The sequence below is a fragment of the Sinohyriopsis cumingii genome, chromosome 7 (assembly GCF_028554795.1).
Source record: "Sinohyriopsis cumingii isolate HCF-2022 chromosome 7, ASM2855479v2, whole genome shotgun sequence".
Classification (NCBI taxonomy): Eukaryota; Metazoa; Mollusca; class Bivalvia; order Unionida; family Unionidae; genus Sinohyriopsis; species Sinohyriopsis cumingii.
The window spans coordinates 112,028,522-112,051,629 of NC_142967.1; the positions used below are offsets into that span (position 1 = coordinate 112,028,522).

The 23,108-nt window shown below is 40.0% G+C and overlaps 1 protein-coding gene across 1 annotated transcript in view; it reads right to left on the reverse strand.

Moving 5' to 3' along the window:
- LOC149795941 (B-cell receptor CD22-like) overlaps window positions 1-22,522 on the reverse strand; it is a 52,953-nt gene extending 30,431 nt beyond the window's left edge. The window contains exons 1-5 of the mRNA XM_089963896.1: window positions 22,513-22,522; window positions 20,761-20,865; window positions 19,290-19,664; window positions 17,173-17,448; window positions 14,673-14,942 (exon numbers count right to left, since the gene is read on the reverse strand). Of these exons, the coding sequence (XP_089820022.1) occupies window positions 14,673-14,942; window positions 17,173-17,448; window positions 19,290-19,664; window positions 20,761-20,865; window positions 22,513-22,522 (1,036 nt within the window). The remainder of the gene's footprint in view (window positions 1-14,672; window positions 14,943-17,172; window positions 17,449-19,289; window positions 19,665-20,760; window positions 20,866-22,512) is intronic.
- Window positions 22,523-23,108: the final 586 nt, after the last annotated feature.

Consider the following 23,108-nt stretch of genomic DNA (forward strand, 5'->3'; position numbering starts at 1 on the left):
CTTGCGATGGGTACGATGCTGTACCTTGTGACCTGAGCGATGCCGTAAAGCATCATGGGAACTTTGTTCTCACTGCCCCTGTCATGGAAAGTGATGCTGTGCGTGTCAAACCTGAGGGATGCGAAAGCGATGCCGCTCGTCCTCTTAGACATTTTACCGGGTTTAAAGGGGAATGTTCACCTTCACGTCTACCCCCCTACGGATGTCATCCAGCCCTGAGCAAACTCCTGTTCCTGTCACCCAACCCTCATCGAAACGAACCTGTGAAAAACGAATATTCGTTTCCTGTGCGTTTGTCGGAATACTGCGACTTTGAAAATCGTCTTCAATCGTTCAAAGGAAAATGGCCAAAGTATCTGGGAGGACCGACCCCCGAAGAATTAGCCAGAGCCGGATTTTTCTACTTGGGCGAAGGAGATAAAGTCAAGTGCTTCAGTTGCGGTGTGTCACTTCACCACTGGGAGCCGCAAGATTCGGCCTACGTAGAACATGCTCGATGGTCACCGAATTGTCATTACTTACCCTTAGTGGGACCGAGACATTGAAGTAACTTACCATGTCGTTGACGAAGAAGAAACCAGATTGGCTAGGAGTCAAATGTTGGACATCACCGAGACCAGTATTTAAACTTCATTTCAAAAACGATATTGAATCATTACCTAAAGAACTACAAGAGAAGATTTACAAGGAAGTTTGGCAGGGGTTTGCCAGAGTGAAATCTCAATGGGTCACTGTAGAACTTTTGTGTCGAGAAATTCGTAAGAGGAAAGTGAAAAAAGTCAACCAGTGTGTTAGATTTCTTTGGGTCAAGGGTGCATTCCTCCTATTGTATCGCTTTAGACCGTTTACATCAAAAGAGTTCAGTGACATTCTTGGACGTTACCCTGAATGGCAGTGGTCAGAAATTACTCACTATGTGGATTACTTTTGTGAATTGTACGGACTGACCTATTCATGAATACTTTACAAGAGAACATTCGTGCTTTGCCTGTGGAGTTGAGAGAAAGGATTTACCGAGAGCTGGTCAAAATACAAGTGAAACGTAAAGAACAATTGCATCCGTTACGTCACCGGTGTTTGAACCACTGGTACCTTCAGGCTATACAAGGACTGATTGAGTTGAAACTGTTCCATTGGACAGACATTGATCAACGACCTCCTGGTTATAAAAAGGAATGGTTTGGTAGTGACGATTCTATCTACTACATTGTAAACGTACTGCATCGAATTCCAGAGGAAGAGTTAACGAATTACCAACATCTTTCACGCAATGTCAACTTGGTGAAAGAGGAAACTTCTGAACGAATTGTAATGTGTAGATTAGTGGTGAAACGATTTAGATTCGACAATGAATTAAAACCATGTTTGTGCAAACAGTACATTTCTTGTGTCAGACCAAAGAGGATTTAGTATGACCTATTCATGGATACTTTGCTAGAGAACATTCGTGCCTTGCCTGTGGAATTGAGAGAATGCATTTACCGAGAGCTGGTCAAAATACAAGTCAAACGTAAAGAACAATTGCATCCGATACGTCACCAGATCTTTAACCACTGGTACCTGAATGGTATAAGAGAACTGATTCGTCAGAAATTCTTTCAATGGTCAGACATTGTTCAAAACTTTGAGGTCGCTAATGATCGACATGTTCATGATTATGGTTACTTCGAGATTCACCTAGTGCAACGCATTGAGGAAGACAGGTTAAAGGATTACAAACATATTTTACGTGGAATCTACTTAGAGGAAGAGGAAACACCTAAACGAACTCTGACGTTTCGGTTACAGTATGCACGATTTAGATTCCCTACTGGAGAACGAAGATCTCTGGCTAGAAAGTACGTGTATTGCATCCGAAAAAAAGAGAATATAAAAACAGGCTGCCATGCCACGGTTTAGGTCACATGTCATCCAACAGATTCCGTGGAAGGAACTCAATGACCATATTCAAACCGTGGATCATTACCATCGATTATTACAAGAACTATATCCATTCAATTTGGGACGACAAGTGGTGTGTGTCTTAGTGACTTGTTTTCTGGGATTTCGTTTACCAGCCGATTCTTTGTGGACTCTTTACGATCAGTACTTACCACCTCCATGGCCTTAAATGGTCACGAAAAACTCCTTTTGCTCAAAGCCTTGCGTTTTCATCTGGATACTTCTCGACCTCAACAGGAAAAAAAGATTCGTCAACTTTTAGCTACCCAAGACGTGTATGACGATGTGTGTGTAGCTTGTGACTTACATCCCCATTGGACAGATGTCCGTGCCTGGAAAGAATGGGGTTTTGAGGCTTGGACCCAAGAAGTGGCCCAGTATGCACGAGAGTTGTTCAAGGAAAAAAGTTACTTTTCAACCTGTGTTAGTGACGGTGCCAGAAGAACCCGTTACCCAGGACAGGACTGTCGTGGACAGGCCTGAAAGACCCTTTCGGGAGGACACTTGTGTGACCTTACCCCCTGTTGAACTGGTTAGAACATTACCCAAAACACATGGTTGTTGTACAGACACTTGTGTTTATTCCACGTTCATAGTTTTCATGTGCCTTTTATCCTTGTACTTAAGCCTTTGGCTTTTATGTATTTTTGTATTTCGTATTCATGTTTAAAAAAAAACATTCAATAAACGTGTTCTGAAAAAGTATATAAACTCTTGTCTTGTTTGTTTTCGTGTCACAAGTGACATTTCTCACACCATGGCTACCTCTGCTGTCTCTGCTCCCTCTTCCTCTACTGTCAAAGTCATCGACGAACACTTAGATCGTGCCAGTTGGGAGGCTTTGTATCTTCGCCATCCCTTTAACATGCTCATTGCTGGACCTAGCGGTTCTGGCAAAACCGAATTCGTCAAACGTTCGATCGAACATAAACATCATTTGATCGATCGGCCCTCTCAACGGATCGTGTGGTGTTACAAAGAGTGGCAATCGGCGTACAGCCTCTTGCGAGAAAGTCAAGGCGATTCCATCGTGTTTGTGGAAGGCATTCCTAAAGAAGACGACGGCATCGTCTCTGACTCCCGTCAAACCCATTTGGTCATTTTCGACGACATGTTAGGAGAAGACGAAGAAGAAATTAAATTGTGGTTTACGCGCAAAGGGCATCACCGTAATGCCAGTGTCGTTTACATCACCCAAAATTTGTTTCAACAAAGTAAAGCCCATCGCACCATCAGTCTCAATGCGCATTACGTGGTCTTGTTTAAAAGCCCTCGAGATAAATCGCAAGTGCAAGTCTTAGCCAAACAGTTAGGAACGCCTTGGCTGACTCAGGCGTACGACGATGCCACTCGAACGCCACACGCCTATTTACTCGTCGATTTGAAACCTACGACTCCCGAGGATTTGCGATTTCGTACCCACTTGTTTCACCACTGGTGCCAAGACGGAGGGCCTGTCCTGTACACGTCTCCGTCCTCGACTTCATTTCACTCCCCATGAAAAAAATCTATAAAAACCTCAGACCCTTTTTCGTCTGTCTCACTCACAGTGTGAACATGACGTCCCTTCAGTCGCATCTTCCCGTCAAATTGATTCGTTCCTTGTATGGCATCAGTCGAGAAAAAGATCCACAAACACGAGCTCGTGTCTTAGAAGCTAGTCTCAAAGAAGTCTTACGATGGTTCACGGTGACGGCACGTCAAATACTCCAAGGAATCATTCAGATTCCTCATCAAACCCAACGCTTTTTCGATCGAAACAAAGTCGCTTTGGTCCAACTGGCCGATCCCCGCATCGACACTCAAACCAAAAAACAAATCATTTTGAAACCTGGAGGGAGCGGTACTCTAGGTCATCATTCGCTCACTCTTAAGATGGGATCCTAATGCCCCCAAAGTTATCCCCAAGACAAAAGTTCAACGAAGCCCCAAGAAGAAAAAGAAAAAGACCAGGTCCCCAAGAAGAATAACTTCTCCAGTGGCAGGACCCTCCTCTTACCAGACACCACCACCCCGGAAAAAGAAAAGAAGCCCTCAGAAAAAGAAACAGAGAAAAAGTCCCCAGGAAAAGAAAAGTCCACAGAAGAAAACTAGTCGCAAGAGAGGCACTTCGGCCAGGACGCAACCTTACACTCGCAAACCACGACCTGCCACGGCGGTGACTGCGTCTCCGGCAGCCTCACGTTTGTCCACTTCTCCGTTGATGTCATCAGGAACTGAAGAGTACTTGGAGACGTTGATCACACCAAGAACTTCTCCGTTGATGACCCCCAAAAGAACTTCCCCAGTGGCAGGACCCTCCAATTTAGCGGCAGTGGCTGCTGCTCACAAAGTACCTTCTCCCAAAATCAAAGTCCATGAAAGATCGGGCATGTTACAAAGTTTACTGGATTTGTCCAAGCAAGAACTGGCTCGATTTAGTCCGTTGCGTACCCCTGCACGACGTGTCATGCCTGTCCTCAAACTGATACGACGTAAAGACAATCAGTGGCGACGCGTTCCAGTATAAAAAGACCTGTGACCAAGTCGGGGTATCAGTGAACTTGTAAAAGATGTCACCTCCAAGAAGCCACAAAAGAAAGAGACAAAGGCAGACGCATCATCCGACAAAGCGCTTAGCCAAGCATCGACGTTACCCTAAGAAAAGACACAATCGTTCCAAGAAAAAGAGGCGTCAACAAAGGGGAGGATTCCTTGGCGATTTTGGGAAAAACATTGTCACCTTTATGACAAAGAAATAGTCCCAAAAAAAAGATAAAAGGGTGTGTGTTAAGTCATCGACGTTAGTGTCTGTTTGGTGAATGTCCCGGAACCCACAAGCAAAGATGTCACCCTCCAGAAAACCCCAAGGAAAGAAAAGAAAAGGACTACCACCACGTTTAGCCAAACATGGGGACCTGTTATCTGTCCTGTCCAAAGCTTCTCCACCCCTACGACAAAAACTCATTCAAACGGCCTCCAAAGAGGTCATCGATACCGTGTGCGAATGTTGTTTGAACGTTTTGAAAGGCACGATCCCTTTGTCCAAACACCAGAAACAATGCTTAGGCAAACATCGTCACGTTCTTCGGAAAATGGTTCAAAAGAAAATTCCCATTCGTCAAAAAAAGAAGATGTTGGTCCAACGTGGAAGCATTTTACCTCTCTTGTTAGGCCCCATACTGAAAGGAGTCTTGGGAACCATGTTGGGAGGACTGGTGGGAGCAAGATAAAAAGGCCTTCGGAAGTCCCAAGATCTCAGAATTCACCCCTGACAACCCCATGGAAGGACGAAAACTAGCTTTAGTGCCTTACAAACGATGGATGGAATACCATCGGTGGCAAGAACAACGCACCCCGCGTTTACCTCCCAATCCCAATTTGAGCGAGATGTCCCAGTTACAACACGAATTGCAATCCTTGATGGATCGCCAAGATTTGTCCGAAACAGAAAAATCGCAAAAGTACGGTCAACTCTTGCAAAGACTGCAACTCTTTCACCAGAAAGCTTTAGACGAAACAGCTTTACCCACTCTGAAAGATTTTAAGACCTTGATGAAAAGTCCAGCACCATCATCATCATTACCACCACCACCACCACCACCACTACTGTCATCCCCAACCGTCACCAGAGATGCTACCCCACAAAGACCTGAGGAAGAAGAGACGCGCGAAGTGTTTCAAACACCGTCAGCAGCTCCCATTTCGAGTAAGATTGCAGCATCCTTATTGACCCCGTGCCCCACACCCCAACGAGAAGAAATGAAAGCTTGGGTTAAAAAGATGATGTCCACGCCTCCTTCGACAGAAGTGAAAAAGAAAGAAGGGAAACCAGAAGCGAAAAAAGAAAAGAAAACCAAAGCCATTCCATTGCCACCTCCACCTCCACCACTACCTTCGACTTCTACTCCCGTAGCCCATCGGACACGTAAATCCGTTTCAAAACCACCCTTTCGACCCACCCAAAGTAGCATCACCGAAGAGTGGGTGACTTATTAACACACAAACACAAAAAATGGAAAAAGTCTTAGCCAGCATTTACTACGATCCCTCGCATCCTGCAGGTTACGCAGGAGTTCAAAAATTGTATCGTGCTGCCAAAACGCGACTGAAAAGTCTCCGTTTACCTCAAGTGCAACGATGGTTACAAGAACAAGCTACCTACACTTTACACAAACCCATTCGACGCAAGATTGCCAGAAGTCGCACCCGAGTGGAAGGCATCGATCATCAATGGCAAGCCGATTTAGCCGATGTCTCTCATTTGGCCAGCTACAATCGTGGCTACAAATATTTGTTTTGTGTCATCGACGTCTTTTCCAAATTTGCCTGGGTCGTGCCCTTGACTTCCAAATCAAGCAGCGAGTTAGTGCGAGCCCTGCAACGAGTGCTGAAACAAAGCGGTCGTCACCCTCTTCGATGGCAAACGGACAAAGGCACCGAATTTCTGAACCAAGCTTTCCAAAAAGAATTAAAGAAACGTGACATTCATTTTTTTACCACCGAGAATCCAGAAACCAAAGCCAGCATCGTGGAACGTTTTCAACGTACTTTGAAAGAACGCATGTGGAAATATTTTACGCATCACCACACTCTGAAGTACATCGACATCTTACCGCACCTGGTGTAAGCGTACAACCAATCTTACCATCGAAGCATCGGACGTGCCCCGCAAGACGTGACACCCGACAACGAAGTGCTGGTGTTTGAGCGTCTGTTCGGTACGTCCCCGACGAGGGCTGTCCCCAAGAAAAGTGGAGAGTTGACCGTAGGAGATTGGGTGCGCATTGGCAAAACCAAACGCACTTTCGACAAAGGTTACTTACCTAACTGGACGACCGAACTGTTTCGCGTCACTGGACGAGTACATGGCCGTCATCCTGCCGTCTATAAATTGGAAGACATGAACGGAGAAGTACTCAAAGGAACGTTTTATTTGCCCGAGTTACAACGTGTCACCAAAAAAGAAGACGACGTGTACGACATCGAAAGCATTCTCGAACGCAGAACCCGTAAAGTGGGCAAACGACGTGTCAAAGAAGTCAAAGTACGTTGGAAAGGATATCCACCCAGTTTCGATTCTTGGATCGACGCTTCGCAAGTCATCGACTATAAAAAGAAGAAGTGACCATCATGCCCTTTCACACAGCAGCAGACGCAGCTACGTCGACTAGTCCTTCTTCCCCTAGTTCTTCTGTGCAAGATTTACAAAAACAACCCTTGTGGGTGTGGTGTGGAGAACGTGTGCCTAAAACGCAAATCGTCTTTTTCTGCCAAATCTTCGTGGTGTATTGTGTCATCGGGGCAGCCATTGCCAATCTGAGTTTGCAACAAGGAGACAAACAATTGTGGACCATTTTATTGAGCAGTTGCATCGGTTACCTACTTCCTAATCCCTCCCTGAAATTCTCCTCGAACGGGAACGTTGTGTCCAGTGCCAGTGCCAGTCACCACTCCAACAACAACAACCACAACCAGAACCCCATTTTGGGCGGAGACACGCCTCTGACGTCCACTAACCCCTCGGACAGCCACAAAACTCTGGAATTATGAGTCACCGAAACCAATTTTACTTAACCTTACCCAGTGACAGTTCCATGGAGGTGTTTCCCAACAACACGTTGTGCTGTTACACGGCCAAATTACCTCAAGCCATCCCCTTAGATCACGAAGCCCATTGGGAAGTGGCTTTAGTAGAAATAATTCACCCGACCCAAGTCCACAATGTCATTCCCCAGCAAAATTATTTTACGGTGGAAGTTCATGACTTACATTTGCAACAAGAGTTGGATAAGACTAGTAGCACACGTACCAATAAAACCTATGATCAAAACACTAAAACGTTTACCTACAACTTTGTGATTCCCCCAGGCTATTATTTCAGTGGTCATCATTTGGTCAACACCATAGCTACCAAGTTTAATAGTGTGTTTGGGGAAGCTTTTAAGAGTACCAATGTCAATGTCAAGAACAAAAGTGTCACCATGGAGTACCACAAAGTAGCTCGTCGCTTCTTGATGAAATTTGAACGGCCTAAAATCGTAACCATTGTATTTTGTCCTGGATTGTTTGACATGTTGGGCGGTGACATGGAGATGAGGAAGCAAGAAGAACAAAAAGGTGAATCACCAGGCATTTTCGACAACGATTCTTTTGTCAAGTATTTTCGTACCCCGGTAGAACTGAACCAAGGACTGAATTTGATCTTTGTGTATTCCGATGTGGTGGAGTACAAAGTGGTGGGACACACCTCCGTACCGTTACTGCGTGTCATTCCTTTCAAAGTAGATTCTGCCACGAACGCTGACGAGGAAGGTGGAAACACTTACCACGTCCACCGCGAATTTGTCCATCCTCACTATTTACCGGTCAGCAAGTCGTATTTGGACACGGTCAACATTACTATAATAGGAGATTTGGGACAAGATATTCCATTCACCAAAGGAAAAGTCACGGTGAAACTCCATTTTCGAAAACGGTTCTCTCACGACTCTTAAGTCATGTATCCAGTGTACCGAGGGGTTGCACGACAGCGAGGACACGGTTTAGGAGACATGTTAAAATCGGCCTTTCGTTCGGTGGCCCCGGTGTTGAAACCGATGGTGACACGCGGATTGCACGCCTTGAAAGATGCGGCACTGACGCAAGGCAAAGAATTTCTCCAAAATGTCATCATCGACAAACAAAACCCTAAAGAAGCCTTCATGAGGGCTGGCAAAAATGTCTTGTTACAAACGGGCAAAGACATTTTAGGCCGACGAGACACACCTATAAATGCCCTGCACGCTACCGAGTCAAGCATTCAGCAAGGACAAGGCAGAAAGAGACGACGAAGAAGAAAACACCCTTTCACCAGACTTCAAGCGAGAAAGGCCAAGAAAAGAAGAACCGTTCGAGACTTAGACGTTTTCGATTATTGAAACACAGAAAAAAAATGATGCACCGAGAGTCTTGCGGAATTTCACCCCGTCTCCTCATTGACCGATTCCGCTCCCATCGAGTTTGAAATCAAGGGACAGCCCGAAGATTACATCGATCTGAATAGCAGTTACTTGTACTTGAAAGTCCAAGTTCTAAAAAAAGATGATAAAGGAGTAGAAGACGATGATAATATAGCTCCCGTCAACAATTTCATGCATTCCTTGTTCAGCTCAGTGGATTTGTACTTGAATAGCAAACTGGTCAGCAGCAGCATGGATACATACCCTTACCGTGCATACCTGGAAAATCTCTTGACGTACGGAACAGATGCCAAGACAAGTCATCTCAATGCCTGTGTGCTGTGGGTAGATGACGAAGCGGACAAGTTCGACAAAACAGATGGAACCAATTCCGGCTTTGAGGCAAGAGAAGAGAAAATCTTAAACAAGAAAAGTTTAGAACTGATGGATCGTTTGCATTTGGACATGTGGTTGCAAGAGAAATATTTGCTGAACGGAGTCAATGTCCGCTTGAGACTGAATCGCAGCAGTGCCGCTTTCCATTTGCTGACTGTTGATTCTGCTAAGGCTCCTAAAAGCATAATCCAAGAAGCCAAACTCTACGTACGACGCGTAGAAGTGTTACCCAAAGTGGGTAACGACATCAGTCAAACGTTGAGCAGAACGACTGCCAAGTATCCCATACGACGTGTGGAAGTGAAAACGTTCACCATTCCCGCTCAACATCATTCCATGATCGAAGATCATCTGTTTCAAGGACAGCTACCCAAGCGTTTAATCCTCGGTATGACCCTGAATTCAGCCTTCAACGGAGCCTTCGATAAAAATCCTTTCAACTTTCAACACTTCGACGTGAAGAAAATCGAAGTCAGTCGCGATGGCAAGACCTTGTGTACCCGACCATTCGAACCTGACTTTGCCAACAAAAATTACTTGAGGTCGTACTTGTCCCTGTACGAAGCCACCGGCCAGTTAGGAACCAACACCAGTCACGGCATTGAGTACAACGAATATGACGGAGGCTATCCTTTGTGGGCTTTCGATTTCACTCCAGACCAAGGCAGCGACGAGGGACATTTCCACCCTATAAAATCTGGCCAGATTCGTGTGGAACTTCAGTTTGCAAATCCTCTGCCAGCGACAGTGAACGTCATCCTGTATGCAGAATTCGATAATACCATAGAAATCAACAGTTTGAGAGAAGTCATTCTAGATTATTAGAAAGCCATGGAAGACTGTTATCCCTCTTTACCAAGTGGAGAAACTTTGGAGATGGAATGTAAGGAGACCGTGGAAAAAGAAGAAGAAGTGATCATGATGAAATCGAGATGGCCAGAACAAGAAGCCCATTTAGTCTCCTGTTTTGCCAAACACTTGGTCGACAAAATGACGGAATTGATCAAGAAAAATTGCTATGGATGTCAAAACGATCATCCCAGTCAAATTCAACACGATAAATGCCTGATGTTAAGTCAAGAAGAAAAATTGGACGAGTTTCTGGACGAAGCTTGGAGCCTCATCTCGAACAAAGACGTGTTGCACCAGTGGTATAAAGACTTGCGTGAACATTCTTGTCCACCATTAACCACTCAAGAGATCCATCGTATCGAAGCTCTCCTGAATCAGAGTGAGGAAACAGAACGAATAACCGTTTATTCGTCAGACATTTTCAAGCAAAAAGTCAGGATCGAATTGACGACGTATTATTACCTGTGAAGAAGAAAACAAATCAATGGATACCTGGGAACTTTATTACCTTTTGAACCACAGTTCGTATACGGCTTCTTGGAATCCTGTCGTCTGTGCTAAAGATGAACTCCCTCATCGCAAACCTAAAGAACATCAAGCTTACGTGATCAACACGGACGACAGTCATCTCCCAGGAACCCACTGGGTAGCCGTCTACTTTCCTCTAGAAGGATGTGTGGAATATTTCGATTCGTACGGATTGCCCCCTTTGGAAGACGATATCATCGACTTTATGAGAAGAAATGCTCAAACCACCCGATTCAATAATGTGAAATTACAAGGCACAGATTCCTTGGTGTGCGGACAGTACTGTGTGTATTTTCTGCATCATCGCAGCCTGGGCTATTCCTTAGAACATTTAGTGACTCATTTCGATCCTCGTTCTTCTGCTAGAAACGATGTGAAAGTAGATCGATGGTTTTGTGACCATTATGCTTATCTTTTGTCTCAAGCTAGGAAACGTAGTGTCCATCAATGGCCTAATGATTTCCAACAGTGGAAATCACAATTTCATTCACAACGTTGTCAGCCCTGTTTAAAGTAGGTTGTAAAATGAGAAAAAAATGTTTGTGATTTGAAAAAAAATTGTTTGATGTTATAGTGTTGGATTATTGTTAAAAATGTTAGAGTTGTTGTTGGTTAGTGTTAAGTGATTTTTGAATAAAAAATGTTGTGTTTTGAAAAAATGCTTTTGTGGTTTGTTTAGCTATAAGAATGTTGGATTGATGCTCTTTCATTTCTTACTATCCCTCTCATGAACGTTGCGGCTCGAAAAACCGTGTGGGGATGTTTTCCTTCACGTCCGCGCTTTGACTTTAAGAACCGGGTTGTTCCCAGTCTAGCCATCCATTGTCGACTCATCCTCCTAAGAAGATGTGCTCCAAACTAGCTAAGCTCAACGAAGCCTACGTGAATCTGCATAGGGTCAGACACAGTCTGATACCGAAGCCAGAAGAAATAGAGAATGTGAGAATGTTAAAAATCACTGAAGACCTGATAGAAGAGCTCTTCAGAGAAGAAATGAACAGGGAAAAAGAAGAATGGACAGAGAAGTACAGACTTCAGAGACAGCAGCAACAGGAGCAACAACAGCAACAGCAGCAGCAGCAACCTGAAGCTGACAGAGGCTTTGTCGATTGTCGTATCGACACCAAAGAGTTCTTCTTCTCTTTCCGAAGAAGCAGACCTATCGCCAGATAGTCTATCCTCAGAGGACATCGCATTCTTAGAAACTAAAAAAGAATGCCATAGCAAAACAAAAAAACAGCCCTTTTCAGGGCTACCCAATACTCTAGAAAAGAAATAACGATCGATTTGCCAGTGTAGGTAGAGTAGTGTGAAAATAAACACTAACTTTTTTTTTAAAAAAAATGTGAGGGTATGTGTTTGTGTGTTTGTGTTTGTAAGTGATAAAGTAGGTTGGTGTGGATAGTAGATCAAAATGAGGTCTGGGTTTTTTTTGGGCTGTTTGAGGTGTAGATTTGGGGTTAGATTGGATTGCTTTGCGTATGTGGATAGTCTATTGAAATGATTTATAAAAAATTTTACAATAGTGATGGGTAGCATAAAAAAGTGTGTGAGTGTTTCTTTTAGGTCCGCGCGTTGTTGTTTTATTTTTTTTGTTCATGATCTAGGTAAGATCAATTTTATGTTATTAGGGGGATGTTTTCCATCACGTCCGCGCTTTCACTATAAATTGAAACTCGCTGGGCAGTCTAGCTACCCTTGTTGATTGATCAACACAGCCAGAAGAATGAATAGCAGAATAGTGAAACTGTTAGAACTCCAGATGCACCTGGAATATGTCAGGCGCATAGTAAACGAACTATCAGCAGAGGCTATAGTAGAAGAAGCAAGAGTAAAGAAGGAAGAGGAGGAGAGAAGAGAGAGGGAAGAAGAGGAAAAGAAAAGAGAAGAGAGGATGTCGTTCAATATTCCCGAGACAGAAGATTGGGGTGTTGAAGCGAATCATCCTCCCTCTGCGCTCCCCAGAAGAAAGGTGAAAGAAGACTGGGGAAGAAGATGCGTGTGTGGCGCCAGGCCAGGAAGGTGCAACCATTAGATAGGTGCATCAGGAGTTCAAAAAAACAGCCCTTTTCAGGGCTACCCAATACTCTAGAAAAGAAATAACTATTAATTTGCCAATGTGTGTAGGTAGAGTAGTGTGAAAATAAACACTAACTCTTTCTTAAAAAAATGTGAGGGTATGTGTTTGTGTGTTTGTGTTTGTAAGAGTAAAGGTATGGTTGTGTGAATAGTAGATTATGGGTTTCTTAGCGTATGTGAAGAGTATAGTTAGGGTTTTATTATATGAAATGAGAAAGTGGGGATGTTTTCCTTCACGTCCGCGCGTTATTCGGTCATGATCTAGGTAAGATCAATTTTATGTTTTTTAGGGGGATGTTTTCCTTCACGTTCGCGCTTTCACTATAAGAACCCACAGTGTTAGTTGTTCAAACCATTCTGCAAAGAATAAAAAGAAGATGGCGTCAAACCAAATGGACAAAATACAAACCTTACAAGACGTTTTAGACAACTTAGGAATAATGGAACAGATGCTAATAAGATTCGTTGAAGACCATTATTCCTATAGTCCCCATCGTGTAAAGATGGAAATTAACAACTTAAGAAAAGCAAAGGACAAGATGTTGTGATGAAGGAAATAAAGGAGGAGAAGGAGGATGAAGAGGAAAAGATAAGAATAAGAATATGGAACGAAAAAATTGAAAAAGAAGAAGAAAATGAGAAGAGGAAGAAAGAAGAAGAGGAGGAAGAGAAGAAAGAAGAGGAGGAGAAAAAAAGAAGGGAAAGAGTGTTGGAGATAAAATAAGAAGTTGGTGGAGGAAAAGAAGAAATTAGAAGCAGAAGAAAACCCAAAGGCCCTTTTCAGGGCCAGCCATATTTCTCGAAAAGAGATAGCCTTTCCATTGCCTACCCCTTTTTAAAAAAAAAAAAAAAAAATCCCATGTTCCATTCCCCTTGTCCCTAAACAACCCCAAACTCTATTCCCCATGTTAAATTCCCCTTGTACGTAAAGTGGCCCACAATTTATTCCCATGTTAATTCCCCTTGTACGTAGATTTGCCCACGATTTTTCTCCATGTTAAATTTCCATTGTACGTAGATTTGCCCAAGGTGTATTTTAATGCTAATTCCCATTGTACGTAGGGTGCCCCCCTTCACTACTTCCGGAACTTCTAATGGTAGATCAGTGTCAGATGATTTAAGAATGACACATGATCCTATTCTCGAGTCCGCTGGTCAGGGTCGCAAAAGGGACCCTGACACTTGCAACTGCAGATAACCAAATATCCTATGTTAGGACAATTATTTCACTCTTACAAGTAGTCGGAGAAGCCGTTGACGTGAAGGGGAGTGCGCGTTTTGTTGTCTCCAATATTGGAAGTCGCAACTTCTAGTACCTACTCATTTAAAAGAACTGACTCAGGTATCAAAAGAATCACTCTCCTAAGAACAGGCAAGAAAGGTCAAAACACTTCTCTGCGACTATCAGTAGCCCTTTGCTGTATTTGATTCTGATCTTGGAAATAATCGTACTAGCGACATATAATGGAAACGGTGAGCTCGCTGACAATAAAGCTACCACCAAAACTCATGTAATTTACGCCAGGCAAGACGTTCACAAATATGAGAATAATATGTTGAAGAAAGGGATACTTTCACCATCGTCCTGTCTATAATTGTTGCCAGTAGCTTTAGTAAACAAAACTGAAACAATGCAGTGTTGTGTTGACTGCCGTGCCTTGAACGAAATAACTGCGTAAGATCCTGTATCGTAAATCGACGACTCGCATGCTTTGTCCACCATAATAACTTGCTTCTCGACCTTAGACACAATTGGCTATTCAGACGAGGTAAATACCCTGTTGTAATAATAATTAACACTTTCATTTTTGCAAAGAACGAAATGCAATTATTCAGCTAATGATATCGTACTGTGTATTTTATGAGAACAAGAAACAATGCCTTGAATTCAATATACTCAGTGAACAGTATCCTAATACGTTGTCATGAAGAGGAATTGATTATATAATTACTTACATAAAATATCAACACGCAGAATATCCGACACATTACCGATGACAGGAGAGAGATTTGTTGGATGAAGAACGTTTCGAGCCATACAGGTGTAGTTTCCGCTCTGGTTTCTTAATATAGAGTGAAATTGCAGGGCAGCCGAGGCTGATATTTCCTCCCCTGACCTGGTCCAACTTACAGCAGGTGATGGGTTTGCTGAAACGTTACATGTTGCCTCAAGTGTTTGACCCTCCTCTACGTTTGTTTCTGGGAGATGATAAATTTCCGGTTTGTCTAGAAGAAAATATATTTTAATCAGTATCATACGATAGCAAAGAATATATTCTTCTTGTAGCAAATTTATAATTTATTTACAGCGACTGTGTATTTTATGAGCAAAAGAATTAATGCGTTGAATTCAATATACTCAGTGAACAGTATCCTAACCAAAGTTTGTATTTTCAATTATGTGTTTCCAGATAATCCTTTAAATGTAGCATTGAGTATCTATACAATTTATTGCAAAATGTATTTTACTCTATCATTGCTTCACAAACATATTTCTCAACAGAATACTTTTTAATGCATAGTGTAATATATTATTGTGTTGTTAAACTGAATGCTTAATGCAGACACCCAAGGAAGTGAATTTTTACATGATTCCTTTCCAGGTCAGAAATACATGAAGGGTGAACTTATTTATCAAGCTAGGGAACCTCTTGAACGGTCGATAAAATCATATTTGCAAATATTACAAATGGGCTCTAGTATGACATTCTTGAGTGTCGAGGGTATGAATTATAATCTGCCCAATAATTTTTTTAAAAAAAATCCTATAATGGAATCAATCAGGATTCGTGCCTTTAAAGACAAGTTAATTTCGTTTATTTTCTTATGTTGTGATCGGAATGGGTTTCTCTTTTCGACAACATTACCATCATATATAGAATTTGGCAAGAATATGGCCTCATCCTATTTTAGTTAAAACCACACTTTTAATCTGTTTTCAAAATCTTAATTTGACTGTTATAAATTTGAAACTTAACTGTGTATGGTTGCCATTAAGAAAGATGTCTTGCCAAGATCTATTTCGTTATGACATTAATGTAACCCATTAGTGACAGTACATATTTGTTATAGAACACTAATATATCTTCTAGAAACAAAAGAAAATGACCGGTTGCAAAGACTTTGTGACTCGAATGGTACATGAATTATATCTATACGCGGACCATATTTTCGTTTGAGGGAGATCTTGTTAAGTTTCCTCCAGATTTGAATTACACGTTTTAACTGTAATGCGTTTTGAGAGGGTTTCACGAACACATACATTGACCACAGCAGAACATCTACATGTTCCTTTAGTGTTTCTGCAAGGCATACGGATGGAGTCTCCTGGGTGGACAAAATTCGAAACCTTAGATTAAATTTAAAACATCAAACAGTATTTACAATACCTTTTAATTCAAAGCAGCTGCTTCCTATATTATTCACTTATCGTTTGAAAATAGTTCTGTATATATTTTGGTACACAGTTTACCAGGTAAGATAGAATTAAGGGAAGCCCAAGGACCACACAAATATTTTCCCACTGTAAAAAGGTTTTCTCAGCACAGATGTAACTTATATTGTCCATTATGCGCCTCTTATGTGCACCTTTAGCGGATCTATGTTTCAAAATTTTTGATCTGATAGTTTATTATGGGGGGAGCTAGTGCCATTTTTCAGAAAAACATAAGATATATATGGTAGCCAGTATATTTGTAATTCCAGAAAAGAACCACCGACAGGCAAGCGTATCCAAATAACTATTTTGGGCGAACTGAGATTCAAAGAAAATGTATGAGAGAACAGAACATATGTTTAAGCATGGAATTTTCCTGAATATTTTAAAATAGTTTGATGGAATAGTTAAATGCATAAACTGTAAAGAATGTTAAATTTTTAGAGTAAATGCATATTTGGAAGAATTTGATGTCTTTACACTGCAAAAACAAATCAAACGAAACATAAAAGACAAACATCTCTTTTATAACAACCGCAGATTCACTATACACGTTTTATACACGTTTTAATAAATGTATCATGATCTAGACGAAAAAAGTGCAATGATGACTCTTCACTTGTATGAATCCTATATATATATTCAGAGTGAATATTACAGTGAGTAATAGTAGAAGGTTTAAGATAGGATGTAGTTTATGACCAGATTATGACCTAGTATTCACGTTACATTTGCAAGAGATCTGTATATGATAGCATGATAAAGCCCTAATGATTGACCTGCACTGATAGAATCGATTGTTTATTTTGGACAAAAATTGCAAGACGACTCATCATTATTTTACCGATGGTTCAGAACGACTTGGATATATGCGAAACTGTTGACGCCATACAACGTGGCCCTAGCAGGCTACGTAATTGTATGTTGTTTAAAGTTTAGTTCTTCAAAGTAGTATTTATGTTTCTGGCATGAACAACCCAATGCATCTAAATATTCAAATGATACTATTCAAATGCTTACATTGCACTTGAATGGTTAAGGGATTTGATATTCCATCTCCAATGGTATTCTTGGCCTTGCAGAGATACTTCCCATTATCTGACCTATTTACAGACTGAATGGTATAGGATGATGAGGTCTGTCCTGATATATTAGTCCCATCTTTCAGCCAAAGAAAGTCATTTAACTGTGGAATAGGATTGGCGTCGATCACATCGCAGTTTAGCGTCAAATTAGCTGTGCCTTCCGTAACATTGTATATGGTATTGTTGGGGTAAAGGTGAACAGTTGGAGGATCTGAAAATGAAAATAAATAATCTTATTTATCTTTACAGCTAGCAATTATTTATTTGACGTAAAGTGTGGATTAGTTATGCACCAGTACAATACTGAAATGTTGCAAGTTACAATGTATTAAATCAAAATTGTTCAAAGTTTGCTATTTTAGTATCCATGCCTTCATGGTGAGAACGAAACTTTGTCAATAACCTACTGATTATAATAAATATTGTCACGATGTTTTTAATACATATTTTGAACACCTTATATTCAGTTTGCTCCAAGGTTTGGTATGATTTTATCCATAACAATCCATACGAGATATGTCAGGTTATCGTCCGAAAATCCGTGATTATATTATACGAAACGGAAAATATGGCTACATCAATTGGTATTGATGTGTTTATAATGGCAAGCATTTTCCACAAATTGTGGTATATCTAACACCACCATTTTTGACAAGTTTTGTACCTTCACTATCCACACAAAATTTGCAAATGTCATTTGCAATGGAAATCATCAAATATAAATTGTAGTTCATGGAGTCGCGTTAGCTCTGTTTGCAACTTCAGACTCGTAAAAGGAGCGTTGCTGGTTCAATTCCTGACCAGTCTGGGTCGACTGCCGGAGCATTATCAATGTGAAATAAAGGTTGCACTCGCGTGATTAAATAACCGATAAATCAGTGACATTCACAATGATTAAATGTTCTGATTGTGAAAGTTGATGTAACACACTTTAGGTACATAGTTGCTTGAGGAATGTAAGAAGTTTACTGGGTCCGAAAGTTCAGTAATAATTTGCCGACATAAGGCAGTAAAGTGAGTTTTATCCAAGCGACCTGAAGCCTAATTTCGATAAAATATATAAAGGCAATGGCTGCTAAGTAAAACTGCTTGGAGAGCGGTGAGGTGGAAAGATTGAAACGACGTTTCTTATTTTTATTTAGATAATTACATATCCGAAATTTAGTATCAGGTCATTGATTTGCAGATATTATGTAGAGTTGGATCATTACAAGTTGGAATGCCATGACCTAAAAGCGAGATTTAAATAATGGAAGAAAACAACGACAATAATGTAGAAAAAAGCATTTAAATTGATATAAAACGTAAATTTCACTATTTGAAATACAGCCAAATAAAACATAAATCATCAAAATGAAACAAACCTTTATTTTGTCTCTAAATATAAGAACATAGATACCGATCTCAAACGTAAGTGCGACTTTCAAATTTGTCATTATGTCTACCTAATTGTTTATCATCTATCGGAATAGTTAGTCAAGCTAGAGTAATGTATTTGTGTCTTGAAGTAAGCATGATGAATAAACTTATTTTACGTCGATATCAAACTTTAAAGGTTATAAAACTTGTGATGAATATAAACGTTGATTTACCAAAAAAGATAAAAGTTTAGTGGCGGTCCCAGAAAGGTACGTTTAGTATAGATTGTACATTTTTCTTATTCAATGTCTTTACATTTTCAATCATCTAAAGTCTAACTGGCTTATGTTAAATTGTCGACTTTCAAAAAGAAAGAGTTGATATAATGCAAAAGTTTTATTAAAAGAAAAGTTGAACCTAACTTATCCCAATTAAATGAGAAAATTGACGTATTGGGAGAATTATAAGTTGAAATTTTCACACACTCAATTTTTGTGGAAGGAATAGTTTTACTTTAGATTGAGTCTCTATCCTAGGTTTAATGAAGCATGTGCTGTGCTTACTACAAATATTGAAATAATATGGAATCTGCATTTCATATCCCATTTTAAATGAGCTATTTCTTCATACATAGCAGATTATTAATTAGCAAAATGACGTAAAAGGTGCTGTGTTATCTAGTAATATACATACACTGGACAAAAATCTGAACCTCTCGTGACTCTACAAGAGTTGCACTGTACGTGTTGTCCTTCGCAGCACACCCTAAGTACATATTATTGTGTGACCTCTGTGGCAGGAACATCATCGTACTGTAGGATACAAGCAGGTCAGATTTTGGCTGTCCCGGTACCTGTTTTGGGTTTGGTTTGGGGATTATACTTCGACCATCTATTGATTTAAATGATTGGTGTTCATGTCGCATGTACCATATGAACAAGGCTGCTGGTCTACTTCCATTTGGAGACATATTACATCTAATGATCTTTTCTAATCCGTCAATAACAGACACTGATGTAACTAAAGGCTGGTCAGCATCATCTGTAAGCTGAACTGTAGTCACTGGAACTGCATGAACAATAAAACATAAGAGCGAAATCAAGTCCCCATTGATTGTATGTTTCACTTAAGAGTCCAGAACAGTATGAACGAAAATGGTTTAATAGCAATCGCCAGCCACTTCGCACATGTTAATACTAATAATGATGAGTTTTCTTACGACATTTTGAAAACGTGTGGGTATTAGAAAAATCTAAATTTAAAATAAGTGTTAGTTTCCAACAACAATAATAAAACGTGTTTACGGTGTATCTTTTGTGTGCTGCCAAATACCTACTTTATTCTATAAATCTCAAGTTACCGTAGTTAAAGGACTCCGAGAAGCATATGGATGCATTTGAAATGAGGCTGTTGTTTAATATGAAGCCATCTTGATACAACTTCAGACTGTTTTACGTAATTTTATATCGAACATATTATATGGGTTTATAAACCTAATCAATATAGTAGTTATGTAATCAACCGCTGCATTAATCATTTTGATTTACAATAGACTACCGCGTTAACTACTAAACCAGTTTTGCAAATTTAGAACCTATCAAGTCACCTTTATGGAATGCATTGGGAGACATTAAGCATATTAACATCAACTAATTAGAGTTGTCTGTTTCTGGTCGCAGTTTGTAAGACATGATAATTAATGTTAAGAACTACCGTCAGATCTAAATTGTTGACGAAATTGTTTGCGCTTAAATCACAGGACATGTTTCGGTTTATTCCACGTTTCATTGATTAACGTAGCATCAAGACGCTTTCAGTTTTATTTTAGGAATAAACATACTACCCCATTCACAAACCCTGTTTAAGTTAAGATCATGGTTCAAGACAATATGGAATATTAAAGCGTCACTACTTACTCCTTACATGTACAATAACATTGTTGCTCATGCATTCTGTAAGGTAACGCGTGTAAGTGTATTTGCGAGTATCTGACACATCCAACTCTTCCCGTGTTCACTGGTGTTGATATTATATTTTACCATTGTAAATGATCGATTATCAGAACATGTTACGTTGTATGCATCGTTCTTGTTATCGCTGGAATGCAAACTACAAGGTGGAAATATATATACTTGTACATGTGAATCCCTCGTGAAGATTACACTTGCAATATTTACATCCGTTTCTACTTCGCAAGTAACTGTCAGAGATCCTCCATCAGTAGCATTGGCAATAGTTCTTAGTTTTACAGAAACCACTGGTACAACAGCTGTAATTAAAAGTAAAAAAATATGAATATAAAAAACCTACGTTATTGTTGTCCTTGATTAACGAGATGAACTAATGTCCCACTTTCCGGACCTAGTATCTAGCGAAGCCACATACAATGGAACCGGAATGATACAATCTGTGTACAAATAAAAATTCTTGAACGTAAATTTATAATATCTGTTCATTATTACTTAATTAATTAACGGTTTTTGTTTCTTTTTATAATTTATTTCTAACATTGCTCTAGAGTTACAATTGTAATTAAAGTGAAGATGAAACCAAATCCAAATTAAATGGATTAAATAATGAAGGTTCAGTCAAAATGATGAACAATTAACATTACTTATAACGATGTATCATGTGTCCAGTTAACGACTTTAATGTACAAAATAAAGCATGTTACTGTTATTACTCATTTTGTTCCTTTTGCTTTACATTGTTTTAATGGTTCATTAATTTTCATACTACACTTTATTATACTGCACGTACGTGTGTCTAAAATATTATAAACAATGTACTTATGTAGCAGACACGGCAAAGTTTGGTTTATTAGGTTTATCTATGGATGAGATCTGCAAGTTCTTTGAGGTTTTTGAAAGTAGAGATGATACAGTTGACGATGTTGGTGAGCTGAGTCCCCCAAAATTTGAACAACTAATCGACTGAAAGTAGTATTGTCAATGTCCTCCAACTGCTTTATGACAACAAGCATGCGATACTGGCCTCCATGCATAACCTATCGTGTGCTGAATAGTGGCGTTAAACCCCACAACAAACAATCTATCAGTTAACGACTTTAATGAACAAAATAATGCACCAATACATGCTACTATTATTACTCATTTTGTTCCTTTAGCTTTACATTTTTTTGTAATAGTGCATTACTTTTTCATGCTACACACTATTATACTGCACGTAACGTGTGTCAAAAATAGTATCGTGGTCTAGGATCTGCATTGTATTGTAAAGAAATAATGTACTTATTTAGCAGCAACGGGAAATTTTGGTTTATTAGGTTTGTCTATGTATGAGATGAGCAGGTTCTTTTAGACTTTTAAAAGTAGATATGATACAGCTGAAGACGATGGTGAGCTGACAGAACTTTGAACCAAGCAATGACTGAAAACAATATTAGCAATGGACACCAATGGGTTTATGACACCAAACATGCGATAGGCAGTACTGAAAACATAATTTTGTTTTTAAATACTTATATTTAGCAGAAATGTTCATCGCGATTCGGAATGGACTATGAAAAAGGGCTATTTGGAATCTATCAGATAAAACACAGAAAAGCATAATAAAACCATGAGCTATCCTATGTCTTTTAAGGACGTGCTATTGTACAAGTCAGTCCAAACACGAATGTCTAACACAAATGCAACTGAAAAGGGAGGAAAGCATAGGTTTCTGAGCCAGTAAGCTAAGATGACGAATAAGTCTTATTATTATTCGCTGGCAAACTTGGCCCTCACATCCCAGCTGCATTGCAATTTTCCCTGATTTACTATTTTTGAAAAAGAGTTTTTATCTACAGTACACGTCATACAGGTCATGTAGTTTGTATCCATCCAACAAAGATCGCGCAAGAGACAGGACATACACATATGCAGGTGGTAACAACAAAGGTAATAGATGTACTTACCTTTCTGCATCTTGAATTTCATCTAAATATAATTTCTTAGCTCTTTCGTCTAACTAATATCACATGGACTTAAACTTAAACGAATTGCTCAAAATTGTACTACAATCTACAGATAACATTCCAAATTTGAATTTACTGCACCACAAAAGGATACAACTTTGATATCCTCTTATTAACCGTACTTCATACAAAAGTCGTCCTGATAATTTTATTCAACTAATTTCATGTTTTGTTCCCACCTCTGATCTGTCAATGACAAAACAGAAACACATGTACCGCTTGCCACAATGCCAGTCCAGTTAGCCACGCATACATAAGTCAGAAATGACCCAGCTGAAAACTCAGTTCATCACAACATGATAAGCAGAAGGAAATTCACCTATTCGGGACAAATGAAAAAGTTGATTCAAGACTCAGTGATTCACAATACGTATTGAAATTTCCATTTGAGGCAGAACAGAATGAGAAGGACTGAGTAGAACATATACATCAAAGCCTGATATGATATCAGATTCAGAGGACGGTGCGTGGTGATAACTTCGAATGAGCACTTTATAGTTTATTAGTTTAACCTTTTACGTGTTTAAGCTCTTTTA